Source organism: Fragaria vesca, linkage group LG5 (assembly GCF_000184155.1).
Source record: "Fragaria vesca subsp. vesca linkage group LG5, FraVesHawaii_1.0, whole genome shotgun sequence".
Lineage (NCBI taxonomy): Eukaryota > Viridiplantae > Streptophyta > Magnoliopsida > Rosales > Rosaceae > Fragaria > Fragaria vesca.
Genome location: NC_020495.1, coordinates 5,943,172 through 5,969,704, shown reverse-complemented (window position 1 = coordinate 5,969,704; position 26,533 = coordinate 5,943,172). Strand labels below are relative to the sequence as shown.

Below are 26,533 nucleotides of genomic sequence, written 5' to 3'. Positions count from 1 at the left end.
TTTCAACTGTTCAGTTAGCATGAAGGTCAACGTCAGTCGTGCTGATGCATGCACCCTAAAATTGTAGGTCATAATCCAATTCGTGCTAAAAAATAATAATTGTGGGACTTGTACAGCTACAAGAAATAAGATACATACATGATACATGTACATATATACGGTAGTGTTAATCACACACTATATTTTTTTCATACACCTCATCTCTATGATGATAAGAGTCGATCATAAAACATATGCAAATGTATAGTTAGTTTGTAAATAAAAATGAATTATACTAATAAAAATAGATAAGGTGTGTGAGTAATTAACAACACTATGTAAATATTGTGTACATATATGACTGATCAAAAACGACACATGTATCATGCAAAATTGGCACTGCGCTGATCACCGTGATCAGGAAAGAGGTGATCGAAAGTCATGGTGGACGTAATGAGGTGAGGAGGAGGAGGAGGAGAGAGGCGTAAAGAGAGATGAAAGTAAGGAGGCATTACCGTGGAGAGAGGAACAAACCCAAGTTTTTAACCCCAGCGCGGGGGATTTTCCTTTGTGCGCCTGAGTTCAAGGCGGCTAGCCCTACTGGCAAAGTGGCAAGGGCTAAGGAATCATTTGATATCTTTCTTTTTACCTAGACTTATAGTTGATAAATAATTCTATTTAATTCTGGGTTTTACATTGTATATGGTGTAAACCTAAAAGCAGAGACACATGTTTGGCTATATATAATGAAAATTTATATATGAAGCTTTATGTATATATTACAAATGCTACATCCCTACTACTATAAATCCAAGAAAAAAAAGTTAAACCAAATTGCGAAATGCTTATAATACACTTCATAAGTAAAGAAACACTTGAAATGATCCTCATAATAAAGAAAATAAAAATATTAACGAAGTTGGTAACAAAGAAACCTTCACGGTTTTCGTTTATTCACCAGTAACTCATGCATCGCACGGATATGAGGCTAGTGCATATTATTCACAGTCCTCATCTAAGATACATGTAGATCAATGACGACCTCCAGAATTCTGTAGGATCCTCATCCACTGAGACAGACTAGGAATTCCACCATTAACAACAGTTAACATGTAATAACCAGCTGGTGCAACCGAAGAAGACGGAGGAGCCTCCAACACTGCAGCTACCCATCCATGTACATCCCGCACCAAACTCTTGGACCTCAGCTTCAGTAGCCTCTGATTCATGGATATCGAGTGTGACGCGAATGGCGGAGCATAAGCAGTGAACTCCACCGCGTTGCTCGGCTCAGTCCCCAACCAAAAACTCACATTGAACTCTCTACCATACCTCACGCCATAACGATCATTATGGCCATATCGTATGGTCACATTAGTAGGTCTAAATCGATGGTGCGGACTATCCATATAGTCTGGAACAAATGCTTGTAGCCTAAGCTCAGTTGGAAAATCCACGTTTTCGAAAATGTACCTATTGTGAGGGTTACTACCGGCCACTAAGACCCTCCCATCAGGTAAGAGAATGGCCGAGGAGTGATACACTCTAGGAATTCTTGTGGACTTGAGCACTGAGAATCTTCTGCCTAATGTCTTCTTTGGGCGGTAAAGGTAAGGCTCGTGTGAAGCATTCCTTGCATAGTTCCAACCTGCAGCACCGTTCTTAGCTCCATTGATGATCAGGACATCTCCGGTTGGGAGTAGCAGCATGTCGCATAGGAGGCGTGGACCGGGCATGAACTCCATGTTCCACTTGTGTTTGTTACCTGTGATCACCATTCTTCCACAAGAGCTCAAGCCTTTCAAGTACCTGCCCTCTCTTGCTGCTCTATAAGCTCCAAAGGCCGCACCACCGCACACCATGACTTCAGCCTTTGTGAAGTTGTTTGTGTAGTCTAAGGGGAGAATGGCTGATGAGCCAGAGCTCGGGTAGTTCCTGGAGCCATCTCCGGGTATGCGTGGGTAGTGCTTGACCACCCTGTTCTCACGGTAGTTGAAGAGAATGGAGTCTCGGTTGGCAAATATGAACAATCTACCATTTGGACAAAGGTGAAGGAAGGGATAGAGGTTGTTTCCCCCTTCTCTTCTTTGATATGTGTTGCGCAAGAATGGGAAGTCAAAAGAGCCTTCATTAGTATACAGCTTTGGTATAAATTCATAAGTAAATACCCTTCTTCCACCTACCACTATAACCCGATCCTCGTCTGGGAGTAGTAGACTGGAAGCATACCAACGATCATTAGTCAGTGATAGCTTCGATTCCCTCCAATCGCAGTTGACATTTCCCCCACAAGGACTAAAGGATCGAACTCCTTGAGCGCCGCTCCCATGTCCTCCGGTTTGCAGAAGAGTCCCATTGCTCAAAAAAGAACCTGAGGAGCACCATGTATCACTGGAAAGCTTCAGAGGTCTCAGCTTGTTACTAGAAATGTTGTACTCCACCGAGTGTGCATAACATGATGAGTCTTCTACGTCCCTGCGCATACTAGTACACCTAGTGCCATTGTAGCGCCTTCTAAGCCGGTGCCCAGAAGGGCCTGCTTCTGTTTGATCAAAGATCAAGACTGTGTTGTGGTGAGTTAAGGCCATATGCATTGCCACCACTTCGGTGTTCTCCAGAAGCAGTTGCCATTGCCCTTTCCCATCCCCGTTCGAGGACCCCTTGACTGCAGCAGTACATCCAATACAATACAATGTGAAGAACAAAGCAGCGATGATGGAATTGATTACAATCGGGAAGTGATTATGCCGTGCCATGTGAGAGTAAGAGTGTACCTTCTGGTGAGATTAAGTGATGTGGGAAGAGTGAAGTCATGTATATATAATCTGGAAAAATAGTTCAGATGTTTTGAAACAGACTTGCTGTGAAAGATTGGAAGCTTTATTTTATTATTTGGGTTTGGTTGGTACCTGGAAAGATGCAGGTTATTTCCATACTGATCGAATCAAGGAGGGAAAATGGATACTGGACTGCAGAAGTTCAGTCAATTATCCTAGAAGTTCTCCACACTTGTCTAGAGTGAGTCTTTAGCTGATGAACTGATCCCAAAAGTCTCCATCAATTGAGCAGAATGAATCTTTTGATGATTCAACAAAATTTCCAGGAATGGCAGAAAAAGAAAAATGATAATTTAAACCTAATAACCACTATTTGTAAAATCAACAATATGTGAAATTTATCTATTGAGCTCAAAACAATAAAATGCCATAGGTAACGCAGAAGGAAACTTTATTGACTGATTATATAATGTATATATTGTGTACATATCTGGACCCATGACATTACTTTTTATATATATTGAATTTAACTGGACCAAGAAGAAATGCACAAATAATGTTAAAAAGAAAGAAATCAAACAAATACAGAATCTGGACATAGCAGCAATTCTAACCCCACTTGTCAACCAAGACCTCCCTCTACTAGTAGATGTTCATTTTGGAGTTGCTTAGGCTAATAGATATGATGAAAAATCCAGGAAGACTTGAGATATGTACAGGGAACGAGAAACAATTGGGTTAGAGTTGAACAAGCAGAGGTAAAAAAACTTGGGATAAACAACGTTTTTTCTAGAAGAATTCGGGCGAGCAAATACTTAATAAAGCTTAATCCTGGTTTCGATGGTGCTTCTGCAAATCGGGCATAACTGAAGATCTTGTCCACAGTCGCAGCATGTCTGTCAATTATATTAAAATCAAACTTTTTAAGTTTATTCTTTCATCAATCTCTGTAAAATGTAAACAATGCATAACTTTGTTACCTGGTGTCCACAACCAAATGCCATATTTTTTGGATCGGTTAAGCAAATGGGACATACCTGTCAGAATCACAAAAGTCTGAAATTATGAGTATTGACTAGTGATGGGGATCAATTGCATCAACTTGAGATCTAACGGATACACTAATCTACTGCTGATCTCTATGCCATTGTCAACATAAAAAGTATAATTCAAAGAATAAAGTAACTATTTAAAGAGATAGGAGTGTACATGATTGTCAGAAGCAGAAGCGGAAGAAGAACCAGCAGGAGGCGCTCTGCTATGGCTAACATCCTGATGTTGTGGCCTTGAAGGTGCAGTTGGACGAAAACTATTTGCACGTGAAGTTTTTGAGGTGCCAAAAGAAGCCGAACCATAATGAGGAGGGGGAAGCGGGATCCTATCTACAGCCTTCCCTCTTGTAACACTACACGAGCAATGTAACAAAATATGATTTGCAGATGAATTTATGTGACCAAGCTGCAATATAAAATTAAAGCCCACTATACAGAAGTTAAACTATTACCCCAATATACCGAGCTCTAGTGTCGCTTTATACTGAGAGGGTATTTCCATAAGGGCTGCAAGAGCAAATTCTGCTTCTTTTCTTGAGCGGTCTGTATTCTTTGACATAATGTCTGTAAAATTCACAAACTGCAGAAGACAAGAAAATGCAGCATTTCTCAGTAAAGATTGATGATGTAAAAGTACTCCACCAAAATGATATAGGCACTAACTAGAAATACTGACCTGGAAGTTATCAAAGGCTCGTGCAGGAATGTTATCATCAAATTCTTTCATCATATCCCATGGTCCGTCTCCAACTCCAACTACTATAATTGACAGGGGATACTCACTACAATATAACAAGCACATCATAAGCTAGATTGTTAGAGAGAGAGAGAACAACTAAGGAAAACAAGCAAGTCATAAATGTTAAGAGAATGACGAGGATAAATAAGCATTCTACCCATTCACCTTGCCTTAACAATTGCATCAACAGTTTTCTTTTCCTGTGGGCTGAATTGGCCACGACCAGTCTCAACACTTCTAGTCACCTGTGACGATTTAACGACTCAATATATTTATAGACTCGATTAAAAATCATCATAAAACTATATCGCAATGTAAAGCCTTTTGCTGCTCAAACAGAAAGCTTTTGGAGTATAAAGATAGGAAATCAAATCAATCAATATACCTGCCCATCAGCTATGATCACTAATACATGATACTGACCACCACTTTGCTCAACTATGGTCATGGCCATTTCAATGATAGGGGCAAATGATGTGGGTCCTGTCAGAAGAACAAAAAGGGTATAAATCTACCTGAATCATACAAACAACCAGCCAAGAAAGAGAAAGAGGGTTTGGAGGGGGAGTAAAAAAGTATGTAACCTGCAAGTCGTAGCTGAGGAACTAATTCTCTATATCGGCTCAAAACTTCTTCAAATCCGTTACAATAGGTGTCCTCATCAGGGTAGAAACTGAAAACTTCTTGGTCATGGGTTGATGCTGACAGAAGGATAATATCACATAAAATCTCTATTGACAGAAGGATAAATTTGAAAATTAGTACAACTCTTAGATAAAATACCATCTCCAAATCCATAGCAAGGAATCATGTTATCCTCATCAAAAGAAGATAATGTTTTCCCGATAATAGCTATTGCTTGTTCATAGGGATTTTGCTCATCTCCAATGTGATGCAAGCTTTTCCTGTGAAATGACCTAGCACCTGATACAAAAGCACGTCAATGATGTAATGCAGGACCTAAATGGCAGAAGTTCTTAAGTTACTGGTGCTGCATTATGATGTCTCATCAAAACTGATCGATAAGACTTCTAAGCAACTAGACTAGACATACCTGTCCACTCATTGCTCTTAGTGAAATCAATCCCAACAATAAGATTAGAAGACTCGAGACCAGCGCGGGCCAATGCATCTGTGACCTATCAAAGTACAAGAATAAAAGAAATTTTTACTAACTACTCAAGGTTCATTAGCACTTATAGTGATCTGAAAGAACATTTGGGGTGAAATTAGTACAAACAAGACATATTTGCAATAAGTAGCTTTTCATTTGTGAGAGGATACAGTCAACAAGTACATTTCGCTGAAGTAACTCTTTGCAATGTAACAGAGATTGGCTATACTTTAACGTCAACTATTACGTCAATTCAATACTTGTGATATCATGTGTATATTACCTGGTCAAGGCTGTTGTAATTATCATCTATCTTTGAGTACTTTCTTTCCAACCTCTTCTTAGACTCTGATCCCCAAGCACCACCACTATGGCTTTGAGATGCAGGTGCATAATGCTGCTGTTGCCCACCGTCATGACTTGGAGGTGCATAAGGTTGTGCATACGGCGCCTGTTCATAATTCTGATGATTCCAGGAAGATGATCTAGACGCAAAAGAAGACTGTCTTGACGAACTACTTCTTGAAGTTATCCCGCCCATCAATTCTCTATTCTATCGTAAAACTGCACATTGAACAAATGGACAGCTATGTCATCACACCAATCAGCAATTACAATTTACAAACCTCAAAAATCCTAGCAGATCAGAAGAACAAATCTCACAGGATTCACATCATGAACGTGCATATTACTTCAAACACTGGGTATTACATTACTGAAATAACTAACAAAATGACTCACATAAACGAAATACTGTCCAGGATTTTTGGTTTTATATTCTTCTCAGTAAAGTTGCACAAAAGCCATACTTGTGTCAAGAAAAAAAAAACTGCCAGCTTTTCTAAATTCAATATGTAAACTGCCACAATCATGTGAACACAACTTTCATATTAGGATCAATATAACTCTGCAATAATTTTCATATAGGGATCCATATAACTCAGCATAATCTAGAATATTACATATTCCGGTTTCACAGAAAAGTGAAAAGCAACAATCTTTTTGCAGCCAACAAACAGATACTTACTCTAACCATTCCAATTCTTCACAAAAATCTACAAAGACCCAATCTTTTCTAGAACCCACATTCCACAATTCAATCAAAGACTCAATTTTTCACAGCGGATTCATATATATATAGTCCAAAATATGAATTGGTACCTCTGAGAGAGAACGTCAACTGTTGCATTTGCGGATTGAAGATGTCAATGAGAATGGTCTGAGGGTAAAACCGAGAAGTGGGTAACAGGTGCTGGAGTTTGCAAAGACTGCAAAGAAGACTAGGATTGAAGTCTCTGAAAAGAGATAGACAGACACATAAGGACTTACGTCGTCTTTTAGTGGTGGAGGTCTTTACGACGAAGTTTCCATCAAGGAAAAGTAGATAAGAGGAAAAATTAAGTCTTGGTTTTATTTTGAAAAAAAAAAATTAATTCTAATATATATCCAGTTATATATGAATTGTAAAATATAAATCTTAAATTTCACTGTTTTTTTTAATATATAAAATTTATGGAATAACATCACGACGCAATATTAAAAATCTTGTTCATCTAACTCAAAATTTATCAATCTTTAAACCGTATAGAATTAAACTTTGTTCTTGTAATAAGATTCATTTCACTCAAAACGTAACGTGTGTTTATGTAATTGTTAGTTAAAAAGAAAATTGCTTTCAAACAGGGTCTTTATCTTTCCATGTTAATAAAGACTTGTGCAAACATCAATTAGTTGGTCAGTTGGTGTATTGGATAGCTGACTGTACTGCGGATTCTAACTTGTAAAAGGAAATATAACTAAATAAGGACTCTTTGGCATGATTTGTTGGTCAAAAACTGTGTCTACTTAAGACTCAAGGCAAATATCCTTTTTTCCAATAATTGATGGATGACAATTTCTCAGCTGCTTCCCTCATCAACTCACTTTGGTAGTGGGGAAAACTTGGACTTTGAAGCGCATAGGCACATGTCATGCACTGATGCACATGAAATGATCACACATTTTACACAATTTCATTTACTGTTTTGGTCAGGTATATGAAACAGTAGAACCTGGAGGAAACTTATAATACTACAGCCTTAATCTTGCTGTGAAATGAACTGAATCCTGCTACTCATTCTATAATTAGTGAGTTGAGAAAATAGAAATTCGAATTCGAGACTTGCGTGTATCGGTGAGTATTCTTAACCAAGATCCTTCTAGGCTTCCAAGTAAATCAGTATCAAAGCAGCTAACCTTGTGATTACAGTGTATATATACAGACCCTTTATACACTGAATTCATTGGTTCCTCGTATCTCTTCAGTCTTTGGTTATGAGTTATGACAGAGAAGGTATGCCGAAAACTAATAAGGTTCAAGTATTAGGTTCAGATGTTTGTTTAGTCAATGGAATATGCAAAAAACCAGTACCTTTGCCAAGATTTCATGCCCAATCATATAGCTGTACATGTATTGCACAAACTATAGAAAATCGATACCAGACTGGTATTAGACTATTAGTACCTAGCTGTTTCTCAACTTAATTAGTTTAGTCTTTACCACATTTACACCACCATTTACAGCCTTAGCTGCTTAAGTAGATAGCCATGTGTTCTCTTATTGCTTATCAGTATCCATGGTGCTCCCACTCTTTGTCTCTTTCTAATACCCTTTACTTAATTTGTTGTCTCTGATATCTACAAGAACTTAACTGTGGAAGATAAATCATATCGTCTTCAATGAAGCAAAATTCTATTTTATACACCTCCTAAACTCCAAATATACGGGGAAAAAAATATATAAACCTACAAGGGAAGATTTTATACACGCCGTCAGGAAGATTGTGGTCTTAATTGGAACTAATTAGGGCAGAGGCTAGGGTTCATCTTAGTCATGTGACAGTTGAGACTATATTTGACCAACAATGTTCTGTGTGGTTCCGGTTTTGGGTAAAGAGGAGGGCACAATTGTGTATAAAGGATGTTATACTATAACCACACAAGAGCAAAACACTTAAGCATAAACACATAAAAACACTTAGCATAAACAAACTTGTTTACTGTAGTCGCCGTAGTCGTTGATGTAGACCTCCAAAGATAAGAGATCTTCCATGCAGCACTCAATGGAGAAAGACTCGTATTTGGCGTGGTTTAGAGTGCATAAGGACCTCTTTATATACTGCATTTTGGATAACTCAAACTCTGTCTATCAAAGAGTTTAAGTTCCATTAGAAAACAATAATATTAGTTCATCTCTATTATTTAGTTTACCAGATAATTTGATTGTATTTCATTACTTATCTAACAATTTCATTTAGATAAATATATCATGATAATGTTTTTTTAATCCCACAATGTTTATTCTGCATATATTATGGAAGTTGTCATGCCTTAGGACTCAAAATGCTAATAAGTCCATTCCAACTAAGGATTGGAAAATTTCTATGACAATCGATCGAGGAAACGCAGCTTCACCCGAGATGGCCTAAACCAGAGAATGATGATCTCATTCATATATACTTCTTCAAGTTCGAAACTCGGAAGGATCCAAGTCCAGCAATAATCCTCCATCACTGCTGAGGATGAAGGGTGTTTATCATATATTGTATGTTTTTGTTTCTTCAATCATCTCCATATTAGTATTATTATTATTTATCGGTTTATGATTCTTCTCGCATTTACTTGAACATCGCAAATGTTTGCTTGATCAGTTACTAGACAATTTAGCATGACTATCAGTACTATTGATCAAGTGACTGATTCAAGTGGAATGTAGGTAATGTATTCAAATTAACAATATAACATGTCTCGGTCCTATGATCCAAATAAGCACCATTGCATTTTCTCAGCTCTTTCTTGCTTCATCAATCCACTTGAGTTTGGAGTATGACTTGGGAGTACATGATAAGGTATGATTAATTTGCTGTTTTTGTTTTTTTTTTGGTCTGGCAATTGGTATGATAGGAAAATTTGGAAATTTGATCCAAAGAAGTTGTTAGTTGTACGTTACGTGCTCTTGGAAATCATGCGCTGTTTGTTTCTCTTCTATGTCATGGCACTATCCACCATGCATTACTAGATTCTCTATGCAAATTTATCTTAATTTTCTCCCTTCCATACAGAGTTTAGATACAATTTATAATCAGATATTTCAAGTTAGAGTTGGTCTACCAAATCTTCCTAATGAGGCCAAAATTTTTCTTATGTGTTTTGCTTTTCATGAGGATGCTATTTTTTCGTTTTTTTTTTTTTTTTCCAGACTCCAAGGTTTATGTTATTATGACTATAAATAGGTCATAGCCATCATGCAGCATTCAGAACCCATCACTTAGCTATGAGTTCTTACCTGTCCATGTCCATGGTTCTCCCAATCTTTGTTTTTCTCATACCCTTAACTTTCTTTCTTTTGATCAAGCAAAAGAAGCACTATGCTCAACAGAAGAGGTTGCCTCCTGGTCCTAAAAGGTTACCTCTCATGGGAAACCTTCATCTTCTCTTTAATGATCTACCCCAATCTGTCCTTGAACACCTTGCTAATCAATATGGACCATTGATGTTCTTGCAATTAGGCTCAAGATCTACTTTAGTAGTCTCCTCAGCCCAAATGGCAATAGAGGTTTTCAAAACTCATGACCTCATTTTTTCAGGTAGACCAAACTTGTATTGTGTAAATAAGCTCACCTATGATTCTTTCAGCTTATCTTTTTCTCCCTATGGTGAGTACTGGAGGGAGGTTCGTAAGATTGTGATGTTGGAACTACTTGGTCCCAAGAGAGTTCAGATGTTTCGTTCTGTGAGGGATGAAGAGGTTGGAGTTATGATCGAATCTATAACTCGGAATTCTGAGGGTCTCATCAATCTAAGTGAAGCGACACTTCACTTGGCCAATAATATTGTATGTCGTTCTGCTTTTGGTAAAAAGTATGATGGTCCTGCATGTGACAACAGCAAGAGCACAATTCATGAACTGCTTGATGAAACAAGGATTTTATTAGGAAATGTCTTTCTTTCAGACTATTTACCATGGATGGGTTGGCTAAACAAGTTGAGTGGTCTTGAACAAAGGTTAGACAAGTGTTTTAAAGGTCTGGACAATATCTATGACAAAGTGATTGAGGAACACCGTGATCCTGAGAGGCCTGAACCAGAGCATGAAGATCTTGTTCATGTACTGCTTCGAGTTCAAAATGATCCAAATCAAGCAATTGCGCTCACTAATGACCAAATGAAGGGTGTCATCGCTGTATGTTTATTTTTTATTTCTGTATCTTTCTCTATCGTCTCAACCAGTATGTGTTTACTTGTCAGTTGCTAGACAGTTTGGCAATCTTGTAGTCTTAAAACATAACATGTTAAATATTAGCAAAAGAACTTCACTGATTTTGAAAAAATTGAATTTCATCAAGTTGGGAAGAGATTTCACAGTTTGGCAATGTGTATGCAGGATATGTTTATTGGAGGGACTGATACAACCACATCGATACTGGTCTGGATTATGGCTGAGCTAATTAGGAACCCTGTGGTGTTGACGAAAGCACAAAATGAGGTGAGAGAGCTCATCAAGAACAAAGGGAAGGTTGAAGAAAGTGACCTTTCTCATCTCATGTACCTAAAGTGCGTCATCAAGGAAGGTTTCAGATTACATCCACCAGTGCCACTACTTATTCCGAGAGAAACTACACAAACTTGCACAATTGAAGGGTACGAAATCCCTGCCAAAACAATGGTGTTTGTTCATGCAAAAATGATTGGAAGGGACCCGAAATGTTGGGACAATCCAAATGCATTCTCCCCTGAAAGATTCTTGGACAGCTCGTTTGATTACAAAGGAAACCACTATGAGTTTTTACCATTTGGGGTAGGAAGGAGGCGTTGTCCCGGTATGAACTTTGCTGTGCAGGTTGTTGAGCTTGCACTTGCTAATCTTCTTTATTGTTTCCACTGGGAACTGCCTCATGGAGTGAAAAGAGAAGACTTGGACATGAAGGAAGCAGTTGGGCTTACGGTCCAGAAGAAAGTTCATTTATGTCTAGCTGCTACACCTGTATATCTTTAATTTGAACCCCTGCAAGTACTTGTATGGATTATGCTATAGCTCAAGTACTGAACAAGTATATGGATGAACTATGTAGGAAATATTTTACAACTTGACTTTTATTCTTATAGGTACAATAGATCGATTACAGTTATCAAGTATCTGAACATGTTGAAAGCATAATGTGGTTATTAACATGGAGCCTCATCCTTTTCACCATAGCTTATCAAAAACATATGCAGGTCTTTGTATTAACTAGCTTAATAGATGTACTGGTGTAGCTGATAAACATAAAGGAACTTTCTTATGCACTGTAATTCCAGCAGCTTCTTCCATGTTCAAGTCTTCTATTCTCATCCCACGAGGCAATTCCCAGTTGAAACGATAGAGAAGATTAGCTAGTGTAAGCTCAACTAGCTGCACAGCAAAGTTCATACCAGGACAACCCCTCCTTCCTGCTCCGAATGGCAAAAGCTCAAAATGGTTGCCCTTGTAGTCAATTGAGCTGTCCAAGAATCTTTCAGGGAAGAATTCATTTGGATTCTCCCAATATTTTGGGTCCCTTCCAATCATTTTTGCAAGAACAAACACCATTGTGTTGGCAGGAATTTCGTACCCTTCAATTGTGCATCTTTCAGTAGTTACTCTTGAAACTAGTGATGGAACTGGCGGATGTAGTCTAAAGTTTTCTTTGATAACTAACTTAAGGTACATGAGTTCAGAAAGATCACTTTCTTCCACCTTCCCTTTTCCCTTGACAACTCCTCTCAACTCATCTTGTGCTTTCCTCATCACCAAGGGATTCCTGATCAGCTCAGTCATTGTCCATACCACTGTGGCTGAGGATGTGTCAGTCCCTGCAATAAATATGTCCTGCAAACCCAAGGTTACCCATACGAACAAAAAGTGGTATATTTTGAACTAGACATTTAATCAAGAATTCAAGATCGCTTAACACATTTTCAGTTTTTGGTTGAAGTAACGTAAACATGTATCGACAAGTAAAGACACTAAGATATGCAGGCAGAATAAAAGGGAACATACAGTGATAACACCCTTGATTTGGTCATCAGTAAGGGCTATTGCTTGTAATTCGAAGTAATACATCAACAAGATCTTCATGCTCCGGAGTAGGCCTTTTTGGGTCAAGGTGCTCCTCAATCACTTTGTCATAGAAACTGTCCAACCCTTTAAAACACTTGTCTACCCTTTTTTCTAAACCATTGAACTTGTTTAGCCAATCCATCCATGGCAGGAAGTCAGATATGCTGAACCCTCCCAACAAGTTTATTGCTGTTGAGATATTAATCCCACGTCGAGAATATGGGACCTTGCCTGTGGGTTTATAAAGGTTTGGGCCACTTCATCCATTGCCAATTGGTTTTGGATGTGAGCCCCAGACTACTTTATCATGGTATCAGAGCGGGTTACCCACGTCCACGTGTGAAGCCCAAACGCCACACGAACTTCACGTCACCCCAAATGTTGTTCACGTGTTAGGCTTGAAGATTCGCCACACGTGCGGGGGCGTGTTGAGATATTAATCCCACATCGGGAATATGGGACCTTGCCTGTGGGTTTATAAAGGTTTGGGCCACTCCATTGCCAATTGGTTTTGGATGTGAACCTAGACTACTTTATCAGTTGCCTCTTCAAGCGATTCAAGAATTCTGGTCTTGCTAGTAACACCTCCATCACCACCATACTTTTTGCCAAAAGCTGAGCGGCACAAGACACTGATGGATAAGAAATGTGACTGTTCATTGAGATTGATGAGACCATTAGAAGTACGGGCTATATCATCAATCATATTTCCAACCTCTTCATCTCTCACGGAACGAAACATCTGAATCCGCTTTGCACTAAGTAGTTCCAATATCACAATCTTCCTAACCTCCCTCCAATACTCACCATAGGGAGCAAATGATATACTGGAGTCATAGCCAAGCCTCTTTGCAACATACAAGAAATCTGGTCTGCTTGAAAAAATGAGGTCATGAGTTTTGAAAACCTCTCTTGCCATTTCTGCTGAAGAGACTACTAAAGTAGATCTTGAGCCTAATTGCAAGAACATGAGCGGTCCGTATTGACTGGAAAGCTGTTCAAGGGCACAATGAGGTAAATCATCAGAAAGATGGTGAAGGTTACCAATTAGAGGTAACCTTCTAGGACCAGGAGGCAACCTCTTTGCTTCAGCATTTTGCTTCCTCTGCTTCATCATCAAGAACAAGAAAGTAAAGGATACGAGAAAAATGATGAGGAGGAGCACCATGGACAAGGATAAGTAAGAACTCATGGCTAAATGATGAGTTCCTGTTATTGATGTAGTAGTAAAACTAAAGAGTTTTGGAATATATATATATATATATATATATATAGGAACACAGATGGGAAATGGCCGAAATGCAACATAGGAAGCCCTTCTAGTGAGGACCCTTAAGTTGAGGACTTTGTAAGGACTTTTCGGTTTATGGTTTAAAAGACCCAATTTTCGATCACATTTTGACATCTTATCCGTTCAGTTTTTAGGTTTATATGAGTAGATCATTTCTACAAATTTTCACCCAAATTGGTATTCGTTAAGATAACAAACTAGATCAAATTAATGGACGAACCAAATCTGTTAAATATGAACCGTTCAAGTTCATAATTGATAAATCATACTTATGAATGTCTTAACAATTTTCAATATAGTTGAAAATTTGAATAAATGATCTACTCATAAATACCTATAAACTGAACGGTCAAGATATAGATATAAGATCGAAATATGGGATAAGCCGAAAAGTCCTCACCAAGTCCTCAACTTAAGGGTTCTCACTAGAAAGGCTCCCATGCAACATATTATCAATAGTTTCGAAAATATGTGTAAATAGTGATCTTGGATATCAACAAAATTTCGAGGATATTATGCAGTTTGTATCGAAAGTTTGCATAGCCTAATGTATGGATAAATCTGACTATACAATATTATTATATAATGTATGGACAGTATAGGATCAAAATGTTTGTTGATGGTGAAAGGTCTATTTATGACCATATTCAAAAGTGGTGAACTGCCTAATGAAAGGCAGGGGGGAAGAATCTGGAAACCCAGATACTATAAGCATAACTAATGCTTACAGGCTGTATCATAAGGAATGGGGTTGGCCGGTTTTTTCATTTTTCATGTAGATGCATAGATTAGCATACAGTAGGATTAAATTCAGTTTATTCCATTGTGGTTTAAAGATAAATTTATGTTAGTCTTTAAACTTTCAATTTCATCATATTACCCCTCGAGCTCTTATTTTTCTGTTTGCCGTCTCCTATCACTCATGCTCCGTCCAATTGGGACGTTGAAATTTGATGACGTGTGATGACGTTTTAGGGGTTGAGAAACTAAATTACCAGAAAAACAAGAGTTCGGGAGGTAATCTGATGAAATTGAAAATTTAGGGACTAACATAAATTCACCTCTAAACCACAATGGGATAAACTGAATTTAATTCTCCAATAAATATTTTCATTTTTAATTAATTTATGTTCTTAAACTTCTCAAGGATGTTCAACAGAGGAGGCTGGTCTCTAACCATCAAGATTTCATATTTGTACTGGTAAAGACTTTTAGAAATCGATAGTTTCTGTCAAATGAGTAAAGTATTTGTTCTTCTTTTGGTAGCTAGGCTAGTGTCTGGAGTTGTAGTTCTTCAAGAATGCACAATTGATATTGAAAAGAGGACACCCAAGCGTCATATCTCTCTCTCCTTCGTCATCTCTTCTTCTCCTCTCAGTCCCAAATTCTTAAAAGTTTGTTGAAAATCCAGATTGATTTCATATTGTTGTCCAGCTTTTGGTTTCATATCATCTTCAACATGAGGGATATATACTATCTCAGCTTCTGTTGGGGAAAACTGCAATTCCTCTGAAATAGTTTTCGTTCACACCTCAGTAAATAATAAGATTAATAACATCAATGATATCATCAAGGCATAATTGTCAGTTTGCTACCCTAACTTTTACTTTGGTGTCAATTTGCTACCCCAACTTTCATTTCACCCAATTTGCTACCCTAGCTTTTCTAAATTACTAATTTGCTACCCCTAGCTTTTATTTTAGCCAATTTGCTACACTTCCATCAAATTTGCTAGTTGTTACTTTACAGTTTCAAGATTAACCAATTTATTTATCGAAATTTCAATGTCAACCAACTTTAAGCTTCGATTTTCATAATTAATTCATGTTTGGATGAAGAAATGAATAAATTAAAATGACAAAAATGTAGCAAATTGCAAATTAGCTAATTTTGAAAACATAAGATAACAAATTGGCATAAATAATACCTAAGGTAGCAAATCGGCTAATTATGAAAACTTAAGGTAACAAATTGGTAGCAATTTGGCTGAAATGAAACAGTAAAACAATGATTTCGCCCAGAGGAAGAGACGACAAAAAAGAGAGAGATATGACGTTTGGCCGCTAGGGTAGCAATTTGGCTGAAATAAAACAATAAAACAATGATTTCGCCCAGAGGAAAAGACGACAGAAAAGAGAGAGATATGACGTTTGGCCGTTTGGGTGTCATCTTTTCAGTACCAATTGACCTGATTGCCATTTGAAAATGATTAAAAAAATATAAAGTAATAATTTTAGTTTAATTTTGGTATCATTATTTCTTATTCATTGAATTTAAATGAGCTTAATTTATTGGTAGTTGAGCAAATGTTCCGTAGTCAGCTAGTGACACACTGAACGGGACTGAGATTTACTTTACATATCCCACATTTGTTTTTTGGTCAATCCCACGTTGCCACATTGGTGAAGCAAAAATTGGCAGGCTTCAACAGACTCAACAGTGGCAAGAACAAACTATCTTTGTTGCCCAATACGCAGCGTTTCATATCTCCTTAGACCTTAGTCATTACTCGCCAGTTGACAAAACGACACTCAAACGAAGAAGCAGAAGATAACCAAATCCCAAGACGCTGTACTTTGCTCACTCTCACTCTCACTCCAATGGAAGCTGTTGGATTTCCTTCTCTCAATACTCACACCATTTCGTGCTCTAGTTTTCTGAAACGAACACCCACCAAATTACCATATCAAACAAACCATGTTTCAACTTCAAGACCAAGAACACCCATATACAGAACCCACCAAATTGTAAGTAAAGTTTCAAACTTTTTCATGTTCTGATTACTGGGTTTCTTTTCTTCTTCTCATTTTTTAACTTGGGTTGTTTCCCAATTCAGCGGAGGAGTGCTACACGAATGCAAGCTGACAATGAAGACTTCGAGTTGAAGCAAATGAGAGACATGGCTGCTGCCAAGAAGAGATGGGATGCTCTGGTATGCTTTGAGATTCAGAGAGAAAGAGACAGACTTGCTTTCTTTATGTTACTGATTGTGATGTTATGTGTTGCAGTTAGATATGTTACTGTGATTAATTTGGAGTTTTAACTGTTTGTTATAGATTAGGGATGGAAAGGTTAAACCTTTAACGCCAAGGGAAGCTGGGTATGCAATTCAGCTATCTAACAAAACCCTTCTTGATGTCCGTCCCTCTACAGAACACAAAAAGGTAGACACAGCTCAATGTAATGTTTCTTTTCTGTATTTGTTTTTGTGACTAGGCTTATATTGTTTCAATTGTAATAGGCATGGGTTAAAGGCTCAACTTGGATTCCAATATTTGATGTTGGTGATGAATTCGATGCTGGAACTCTTTCCAGAAAGATCATGGGCTTCACTATGGGTATGGTGCTTAGCTTGTCTCTCTTAACTATGATCTAGGTTTACATTAATTCTAGGCTTTATGCTTTTAATTTCATGACAGTTTCTGTGTGGCTCTAACATACATTTTAAATATTATTTATACAATATGTTATGGGCGAAAGTAATATTCCCTTGGTTACTTATATGTGGCTTCTGATTTGGAACATGTAACTAATCTTTGGTTGTTTTACTCCACAATGTTACATTCTATCTTTTGCTTTTGTATAGGGGGTTGGTGGAGTGGCGTGCCTACATTGTCGTATAACAAGTATGTCAGAGTCATACAAATCATCTTATTTGTAACCGGCTTTGTTCATATGCTGAATTATTGAACTGGCATATTCATTGGTTTTTCCCCAACAGCCAGTTCTTGTCTAAGGTTGATGAGAAATTTCCCAAGGATACAGATCTTATCGTTGCATGCCAGAAGGGATTGAGGTGCGCTTTGTGTTCACCTTATTGTAGTTTCAGTCTTCTGGTTATAAATATGATGTACCAAGTTTATTTGTGCAGCCAAATAAAACTGTTATATCACGAGGCATTTGGAGTTCCTGCTTTGACATAATCGTATTTTGGTTTTCATACAATTGTGTGTTTTAATTGCATAAATAGTATATTGGTTATTACATTGTCATTCCTCATTTTAATTAATTATGACTCAAAAACTTTCTATGAAGTTCAATAGCACCAAACAATATACTGAGACAGGCTATAACAAATAGTAGGTTTCCAAACATAATGAAGATCACGTGGTCATCATCTCATTTGTAGTTTCTTCCCACAAAGTAATTTTCTACATTAGCAGAAAGTTGTTAAAGGAGAAGAGAGCAGTGGATTAAGTTCGGCCAGTTCTAGCCCAGTTGAAAATTTTGTAATTACTAACATATCCTTTTGAATGGAGAAAGGAATATTCACTTATAGCTATCAAATACTATTATCTAAATGACTACATATATGCAAAAATAGAACACAATGATGAGAATCACCTAGGCTGTACCTGTATATTACTCACCAATTTCATCACTGTCACATTTTACTGGCAGATCTATAGCTGCTTGTGAGGTGCTGTACAATGCTGGCTACAGAAACCTTTTCTGGGTTCAGGGGGGTCTAGAGGCTGCTGAAGAAGAGGTAATTGTGCTTTCACTGTAATTTTGATGCTCTTTTTGTAATTACCATTTCAAAATTTCTATTCTCTTTGGGTTTGTTGCTGTGAACCACTGAAACTGTTAATGTAGTGAGTCTCATCTTATGGAGCAGGATCTTGTCAGAGAAGGCCCTCAGCCATTTAAGCTTGCAGGAATTGGCGGGGTATCAGAGTTCCTTGGGTAACTTTCTGGTTTCTAGCTTTTCTTCTTTTTTGTCATCATAGGATGTATGCACTATGAACGTGAAACAAAAGCATATTATTTTCTTTTCTCCTTTACTGTTTCCATGTCAATTGGAGACACAAATTTAACTGTATAGATCACTAAATTGCAGTAGTCGACAATTACAGAATTCAGTAAAATGGCCCTGCTTTACAATCATTCTCACCAGTAACTGTTGAATAGGGTTAGCACTTGGCAGATGGATGCCAACAGCATGACATTAAGAAGATTAGATAGCTGTCAGTTGCATAATCCAGTGATTAGGGTTGTAACCTGTAGAATGAATTTGCTAAAGTTAACACACCAAAATTGATGTTGCTTTCCTTTCCTCTGTAAATGGGCGTTCCATTATTTTTGATTATGATGTTCAGGCTAGTCCCTACCAGGTTATATTTCTGTGATTTGGTCATTATACTTTGTAGTTTGTATTATCATACCCTCTTCCATTACCTAGGGCATGATATGACTTTCTTTAGTTTCTACTTTCTGATACTGTACAGTCGCTTAAGCTATTGATGCATAAATGTCCAACCTAATATCAGTTATATTATTTTATCAGAAAGTGCATTTATTTCTGTATCCCTTATTTGCAGTTGGACTGATCAACAAAGAGCTGCAGCTGCTAAAGAAGGGTGGGGTTACCGATTTATGTTCTCTGCCCGTCTGGTATGTCTTTCACTTAGTCCTAAAATGGTGCTGTTTAGTCGCCTTACCTTCAAGAGGCTAATCTAATATTTGACTTTTGTTGGCGTAGGTTGGAATCTTTCTCATTGCTGATGCCTTATTTCTTGGTGGTCAGCAACTAGTTCATTATCTTCAGGATATAAGGTCACACTGATAGCTGGCCATGAATGTATTCGACTGAATATCGAAGTACAAGATTTTGCAGTTCTGGTGCACTACAAAGAGACACTGGATCTACGCTAAGATAACAGCTTTGGAAGCCGGAGCACCTCAAAAAGCAGATAGCCCATTTTTGTTCACAGCAGTAAACGAAGTTTGATCTATGCATGATTTATATTGTGTTGGCTGCGTGATAAGGAGATCAGTGATTGGGTCAGCAAATTTTGTTAAAAGACTTGTGTATATGCCTTGTATGTTATTATCAGTATTCTTTTTGCCCGAATTTTTTTTTCTTCTACTTCTTTTAATGGTTTTACTACTAAAGAATGTAGAATTTCCCAGAGCTTTACTGCTGAACAGTAATCTATAGACAATCGTTTCATGATATGGAGAGCATAAAAATTGTTTGCATGAATAATAGTTGTACTATCAAACAACCAACTCTCAAGTAGATTTTGAATATTTGCAAAGCTTTGTCCATAAACTTGATCTTGGGAACCACGAATAACACTGAGTTCAGACCAAGGTCAAAGGAGAGTGGGAAGTGAATAGAGATATCATCCCTCCATTTTCTTTAGGGGTCTGCTCTTTCAAATGCAGGCAGAAAGCAAAGCGAGTACCTGCTGTTGTCTGTGTTACAGTGTTAATCAGTTGTAGTTTAAATGATTACTGATACATGGAGTTTTATGTTGCTTGTTTACAGATGATTTTCTGTCTCAGGAAAACCGTGGTCTGGCAACAACAATCAGATTGGCTATCCTGTGCATTGTTATGCCAAAATCTTCTGTCATGTCCAAATCATCAGCTGCAGTACCAGCAGGAAGCTCCCAATCAAAGCTATGCAGAAGTTGTGCTAGAGCAAGCTCAATGCTGGCTGTGCTGAATGTAATAGCCGGACAACCCCTTCTACCAGCCCCAAAAGGTAAAAGCTCAAAATCCTGCCCCTTGAAATCAATAGTGCTACCCATAAATCTTTCTGGCTCAAACTTTTCTGGGTTTTCCCAAGATTCTGGGTGTCTTCCTATTGCCCAGGCATTGACAAAAATTCTTGTTTTGGCTAGAATGTCGTATCCGTCAATGGTTACATCTTCCATGGATTCTCTAGGGACTAGTACAGGTGCAGGTGGATGCAACCGGAATATCTCTTTAATGACAGCTTTCAAATAGTCCAGCTGATGAAGATCACCCTCTAACACAACTCTTCTTTCCCCCACAACAGCTCGTACTTCAGCTTGTGCTTTTTTGAGGACTTTGGGATTCATTAAAAGCTCTGTCATTCCCCAATCAAGGGTGATGAAGGTTGTGTCAGTTCCTGCAGCAAACATATCCTGCAGTAGCAGCAGACTTGGTGTTAATTTGCAGTGCATTTCATTTGAAAGTAAATATATATGGATTTCGTGGCTGTGAGTGGATATAATTTATACATCAGAAATTCTACACTGACCAAGATAATAGCCTTGACATTATCCATAGTTAGAGGCATATCAGCAGACTCTGTCTTTTGTACATCCAGTAAAACATCCACAAGGTCCTTGTGCTCCTCTGTTTGTCTTTTGGGATTTAGATGTTCAGCCAAAATCTGGTCAAAGAGTTTATCAAATCGACGGAATGTCTCTTGAAGTCTTGATTTCATTCCTGTTAAGGTGTGGAGGAACTCCATGGAAGGGAAGAAATCTCCAATAGAAAATCCGCCAAGCAATTCCTGGTATTCCTCGAGCATCTTTTGAAAACCATGCTGATCATACTCTCCACCACCTGAGAAATCTCTTCCAAATGCTACGCGGCAGAGAATGTCATTTGCATATAGTCCAAGCAACTTGCTGAGATTAGTGGTGCCGGGATAGCACTCTGCAACCCGATGAGCCAGACGAGCAACTTCTTCTTCTCTGGCATGGCTATATGACTGCACTCGTTTGGCACTTAACAGCTCAAGTATGCAAATCTTACGTATGTGTCTCCAATAAGCACCATAAGGGGAGAAGACAACATCAGTGCAATTATAGAAGAGATGTTTGGCTGAAAAGATTTGTGGACGGCTTGATAGTGCAAGATCATGGGTTTTTAGTACTTCCTTGGCAACTCTAGCTGATGAAACCACCACAGTTGGGATCTCACCAAGTTGCAAGTGAATTATTGGACCATATTTCTCTGCTAAGGACCGGAGAGATAGGTGAGGCTGGTTTCCTAGCAGGTGAAGGTTGCCAATGACAGGTAGCTTTGGAGGGCCTGGTGGGAGTTTGAGTTTTCTTTTTCTTGAACTATCCTTGAAGAGGAATGTAAGCAACGCTATGAGGAAACTGAATGCCAGAAGCAAAGATGGTCTGTTAAGAAACTGAAGAAGATCCATTGGACCAAAACAGGTATGTGAGTGTACCTTTATATCTGTGTGTGCATCAATTTATAGTTCTCTGTGTTCATCAGTTTATAGTTGCTTTAGACATTCTTCTGTCTCACAAAACAATTCGTGATGCTGATACTTGACTTATGCACATGATAGTCAGAATTAGCCAAACGTAGCCGCCTAAACTATTTTGTATCATTCAGATTTTCCAAATCTTTATGGTTCTTGTTTTCTATGTGGAAGTTTTAGTGCTGATATGAAAAACTACAAAACATACATGGACCTGAATGAGATAGAAGATAACAACTGGTCTGCTGACATTATTGCACATTTGCACTTACCATCAAGATAGAGTTGTAGAAAGATACTTAGATACAGTATATATGTTATACAAAGCTTGCAGACCTTATCTCTCAATTCTCACTTGATTTGGAAATGAGAAAAGTTGACAGCTATGGTGGGCATATCCATCCGGTAAGAAACTTCTTTGTGGAAAATAAGGAAAGCTTTGCGTATGTTCAACTACTAGATCCAAAACAAATCAAGTCTATGTAAACTCATACATACTACGGGGGATCAAACATGTGTCTGCTGTGATACTAACACACATGAAACTAGTACTGGTATACGAAAATTTGGATTCTATCCGCGGTTAGCCAAGTATGGAATAGCGACAGCTTTAAGAGGATGCTTTCGATGTGTTGGCATGCCAGTGGATTCAGTCATGTCTAGATCATCCCCGCTTGCTCCGCCAGGCAATGCCCAATCAAACTTGTGCACCAAATTTGCTAAAGCAATCTCATTAACAGCCATGGCAAACTGAATCCCAGGACAGACCCTCCTGCCAGCTCCAAATGGAATCAACTGGAGGTCGTTTCCTTTATAACTGACTCCACTATTCTCATTCAAGAACCTTTCTGGCTCGTACTCCTCTGGCTTCTTGTAAGACTTGGGATCTCTTCCAATTTGCCACATGTTTACTACAATGCGTGTGTTAGCTTTGATTTTGTAACCCTTGATTGCCACATCTTGGCTGGATATCCTAGATAGTACAGGAAATGGAGGGTGTAAGCGTAGAGTCTCCTTGATCACAGCCTTCAAGTAGTTCATTTCAATCAAATCATCCTCCGTTATGTTTGCTTTGTTTCCCGCCAATCCCCTAACCTCAGTTTGCAATTTGTTCATCACCTTTGGATGCCTTAGAAGCTCTGCCATTGTCCACTCTAGAACAGAATATGTGCTATCAGTGCCACCCCCAAACATATCCTACAAAAGAAATATAGGCAAGTAAATCTATGCCATGAAAAGGGAAACCAATAAGCTAGAGGTAGAGAGTGTGTTGGTTTTACTTACCAATATGAGAGCCTTTATACTAACTCTATCAATAGGTATGCCAGACAAGTTTCCTTCTTGAATCTCAAGCAAAACGTCCACAAAATCCTTTTCATCCTCCTTGTTTGGATCAGCATGATTAACATGACCACTTCTTCCATTGGTCTTTGAACGATGATCTACACGATCTTGAATCACTCTATCTAAAAAGTCATCGAACTGCTTAGCCACCTTGTCTAATTTAGCTTCCAAACCATTAACACGGCTGACCCAAGAAAGCCATGGTATATAGTCTCCGATATAGAGACTCCTCAATAAATCAGTAAACTCCCATAATAGCTCGTCAAACAAAATCTTATTAACACCTTCCCCTACATAACTAGTACTGTACTTCTTCCCCATAGTCACTCTACAAATAACATCACTAGTAAGCATCACAAACATTTCTCTCAAGTTCACAACTTCTCCTGATGATGCATTAATCTTGTTGATCATAACTTTTGTTTCCTCTTCTCTCACGGCACGAAAAGAACGAACCCTTTTGTTGCTCAAGAGGTTTACGACACAGATACTCTTCACCTGCCTCCAGTACTCACCGTAAGGAGCCATGGCGACGTCTTTATAATTGCAGAGAAGCTTCTGGAAGATGACAGACTTGGGTCTATTAGAGAATTCTACATCATTTGTTTTCATGATCTCACGCGCAGCCTCAGCCGACGAGACAATAAGCAGAGGGGAAGTTCCCAAGTAGAGGAGCATGACATCAGGGCCATAGCGTTGAGCTAGTTTTTGGAGTGAGCGATGAGGGTTTGAGCCTATTTTCAAAAGTTGTCTGAGCACAAGAAGCTTTGGCGGTGAAGGTGGTGAGTTTTCTGTAGCAAGTGAGAATAAGGAGCATCTCTGCGAAAAGAGGGTGATGAAGAAAACGGGTAAAACTACTACTAATAATGTGATGGGAAAAGATTGCAGGGAAAAGAAGCTTTCATGAATCAACTGCTCAAGCATTTTCATCATCAGGAAAATTATGTATGTGTGTCTTCACTAATGAACTCTCTGCTTAACAAAAAGTCGGGCATGCATATATTGATATATATAATTTGGATCCCATCTTTGGTCAACTGAAATAAGGATCCTCATATATATTGATCAGCTGTAGTAAGGTTCCCATCCATCCCAAACACTACAATAACAATTAACAAGCTTAATTGTTTGCGGCCAAGGACGCAAGAATAGAAGAAGTCTACTAATTAATTTATTTGTCTTTAAAACGTCTCCGGTCTTCTCAATCTCTAATCTCTTCACTTAAAATACTTGTGTTATAGCATGAACTCTTTGATGATTTCAAACTTGAAACATGGGGTGGTCAGAAACTGAGACTTACTGCATTCTTAAAACTTGATTTAAGCAGAATTAGTAAACGAACCAGAAATTTGCTTCACCAGTATCACACTATCACCACCTTTTCGGTTTGATAATTTGTATTTAAAATTTCTGGCGCGCGACTTTTTGAATTGTTAGAACTAATAATTAATTTGGAGCCCTATATATACTTGAACTTTGCGTAACGTATATTATCGTTATTACTCTTTATATTCACATATTTCTCTTGAATCAATCCAGCAAGAAATTAGGTACCACAGAATAATTACAGTATAAGAAAATCCAGTGCCACGATAATTAGATAGTTTTTTACAACTTCGTAGTCCAAGTTATAGCAACATCTACAAGTTCTAGTTTGGTACAGCTTCGCTTTTAAAAAAAATCAGTTTCTATCCAAACTTTTAGATTTTATAGTATTTGGTAAATGAAAGAAAAACAGATTTTTTTTTAAATTTACAGGTCACTGACAACAGCTTTTAGAAGCAACATGAAGGTTACTTTTAAAACCAGCTGTCACTAAAAACACTAGAAATTGATAAATTTTATCCTGGCAACACTTTTAGAACTAATATTTACCAAACACAAAACTGTTTTAATTCACAGCTGATTATTTCCGCAATACAGCACGCAACAACAGTTTTTTTTTTAAGTCACAGCAATATCAAATTAGCCCTGAGTATTTGTTCCAAAAGTCGTAATTCTCTATATATATCTTAAACTAGCGTATATAGTGTCTTAAGTTCTTTTTTTTTTTTTTTTTTTTTTGTAACAAAAGCAAATATCTGAATGTATTTTGAAGAAGCAAAGGACCATGTAAGATGCATTAGATTTGTCTAGTGTACCATAATTCATCATCTACACATGATATATTGAAGTGTGAAAGTACCGGTTCGCCAGCAGATATGTTTTCAAATCCATCAGCTATTTGACCAGATAACATTACGGTAGCAGCATCCCTGGGGGATAGTCCAATATCTGTCAAGAATAACAAGATCGAGGTATGTAAACCAGCAGGAAGCGGTAATATCATCGAGCATGTGGCTCACGCCATAATACATGACAGAACACCTTCCAAGGGGCTTGGTGACTGAATCATCATCATCATCTTCAGTAACATTATGCATTATGGGAGTTTCAAAAAACTAAGCACAACCTGTAAACCCGCGTTGTTGATAATATATTCTGAAGAAGCAAAGGAGGGGGAGAGATTTCTTTCTTGTACCTTATGGGTTGGTCACTGTGTGCCCATAACTCGTCTCGTCTCGTCTCATCTTGAAATTTTAACTTTGAAGCGGTAGAATCGAAAAGTTCAAGTCTGTCCCGAACAGGGATATATAGCCTTGTCTTTTCGTCATGCTGTTGCTTACTGAATGCGCCCGCTATCCTCTTTGTCTTCAAGTGCAATTAGCAAGTCAGTGGGTTGGGACTTGATATCAACCAGAAATTCTGACCAAGGAAAAAGAGAAAGATATCAACAAGAAACGAAATTCGGCACAATAATGAATCTGCAACTTCAAGTTCCTAACTAACAGTCCATCTTTTCCCTAGATTTGAAAGGCAGATATGTTCTTGCTCCCACGCAGCGTCCTAGTGATCGTATATAGTGTCTTAAGTTAGTATGCAAGCATATGCTTTGAGTAATCTTCCAATTACGAAGAGTATTTCAGACATCTCAATATTTCAAAGAGCTTACTGGATATTTCAAAATGGACTAGGAAACCCTCTATTTTTGCATAACTTTATACACAATATCAAATGTAATATATCAGCAACCAAACAAACACTAACTTCCTTTTTAACCAAAAAAAAAGAGGAAAGAATATTGGAGTACATATATATT

At 38.0% G+C, this 26,533-nt stretch overlaps 6 protein-coding genes and 1 pseudogene across 6 annotated transcripts; 2 read left to right on the top strand and 5 right to left on the bottom strand.

The window, feature by feature from the left end:
- Positions 1-971: 971 nt before the first annotated feature.
- On the bottom strand, positions 972-3,615 carry LOC101293298. Its single transcript, XM_004299112.1, has 3 exons — positions 2,889-3,615; positions 2,754-2,804; positions 972-2,644 (listed from the first exon to the last, which is right to left on the bottom strand). The coding sequence occupies exons 1-3, from the start codon at positions 2,911-2,913 to the stop codon at positions 1,011-1,013; spliced, it is 1,710 nt and encodes a 569-aa protein (XP_004299160.1). The 5' UTR covers positions 2,914-3,615; the 3' UTR covers positions 972-1,010.
- Positions 2,892-6,959, bottom strand: LOC101292998 (E3 ubiquitin-protein ligase RGLG2-like). Its single transcript, XM_004299111.1, has 12 exons — positions 6,823-6,959; positions 5,945-6,225; positions 5,602-5,686; positions 5,331-5,471; positions 5,132-5,248; positions 4,933-5,030; positions 4,713-4,792; positions 4,485-4,590; positions 4,261-4,388; positions 3,966-4,161; positions 3,737-3,793; positions 2,892-3,652 (listed from the first exon to the last, which is right to left on the bottom strand). Exons 2-12 carry the CDS (start codon positions 6,200-6,202, stop codon positions 3,572-3,574), a joined length of 1,347 nt encoding a protein of 448 aa, XP_004299159.1. The 5' UTR covers positions 6,203-6,225; positions 6,823-6,959; the 3' UTR covers positions 2,892-3,571.
- Positions 6,960-9,973: 3,014 nt separating this feature from the next.
- Positions 9,974-11,695, top strand: LOC101292128 (cytochrome P450 71A9-like). The gene is made up of 2 exons (XM_004300975.1): positions 9,974-10,882; positions 11,084-11,695. Exons 1-2 carry the CDS (start codon positions 9,974-9,976, stop codon positions 11,693-11,695), a joined length of 1,521 nt encoding a protein of 506 aa, XP_004301023.1.
- A 234-nt stretch (positions 11,696-11,929) lies between these two features.
- LOC101291834 lies at positions 11,930-13,895 on the bottom strand (annotated as a pseudogene).
- A 2,733-nt stretch (positions 13,896-16,628) lies between these two features.
- Positions 16,629-19,836, top strand: LOC101292701 (rhodanese-like domain-containing protein 11, chloroplastic-like). The gene is made up of 10 exons (XM_004299110.1): positions 16,629-16,816; positions 16,906-17,001; positions 17,126-17,233; positions 17,311-17,407; positions 17,656-17,695; positions 17,791-17,865; positions 18,471-18,558; positions 18,688-18,755; positions 19,391-19,463; positions 19,552-19,836. Exons 1-10 carry the CDS (start codon positions 16,670-16,672, stop codon positions 19,633-19,635), a joined length of 876 nt encoding a protein of 291 aa, XP_004299158.1. The 5' UTR covers positions 16,629-16,669; the 3' UTR covers positions 19,636-19,836.
- Positions 19,837-20,356: 520 nt separating this feature from the next.
- On the bottom strand, positions 20,357-22,006 carry LOC101292409 (cytochrome P450 71A1-like). Its single transcript, XM_004299109.1, has 2 exons — positions 21,085-22,006; positions 20,357-20,968 (listed from the first exon to the last, which is right to left on the bottom strand). The coding sequence occupies exons 1-2, from the start codon at positions 21,985-21,987 to the stop codon at positions 20,357-20,359; spliced, it is 1,515 nt and encodes a 504-aa protein (XP_004299157.1). The 5' UTR covers positions 21,988-22,006.
- A 617-nt stretch (positions 22,007-22,623) lies between these two features.
- LOC101291535 (cytochrome P450 71A25-like) lies at positions 22,624-24,072 on the bottom strand. Its single transcript, XM_004300974.1, has 2 exons — positions 23,335-24,072; positions 22,624-23,247 (listed from the first exon to the last, which is right to left on the bottom strand). The coding sequence occupies exons 1-2, from the start codon at positions 24,070-24,072 to the stop codon at positions 22,624-22,626; spliced, it is 1,362 nt and encodes a 453-aa protein (XP_004301022.1).
- Positions 24,073-26,533: the final 2,461 nt, after the last annotated feature.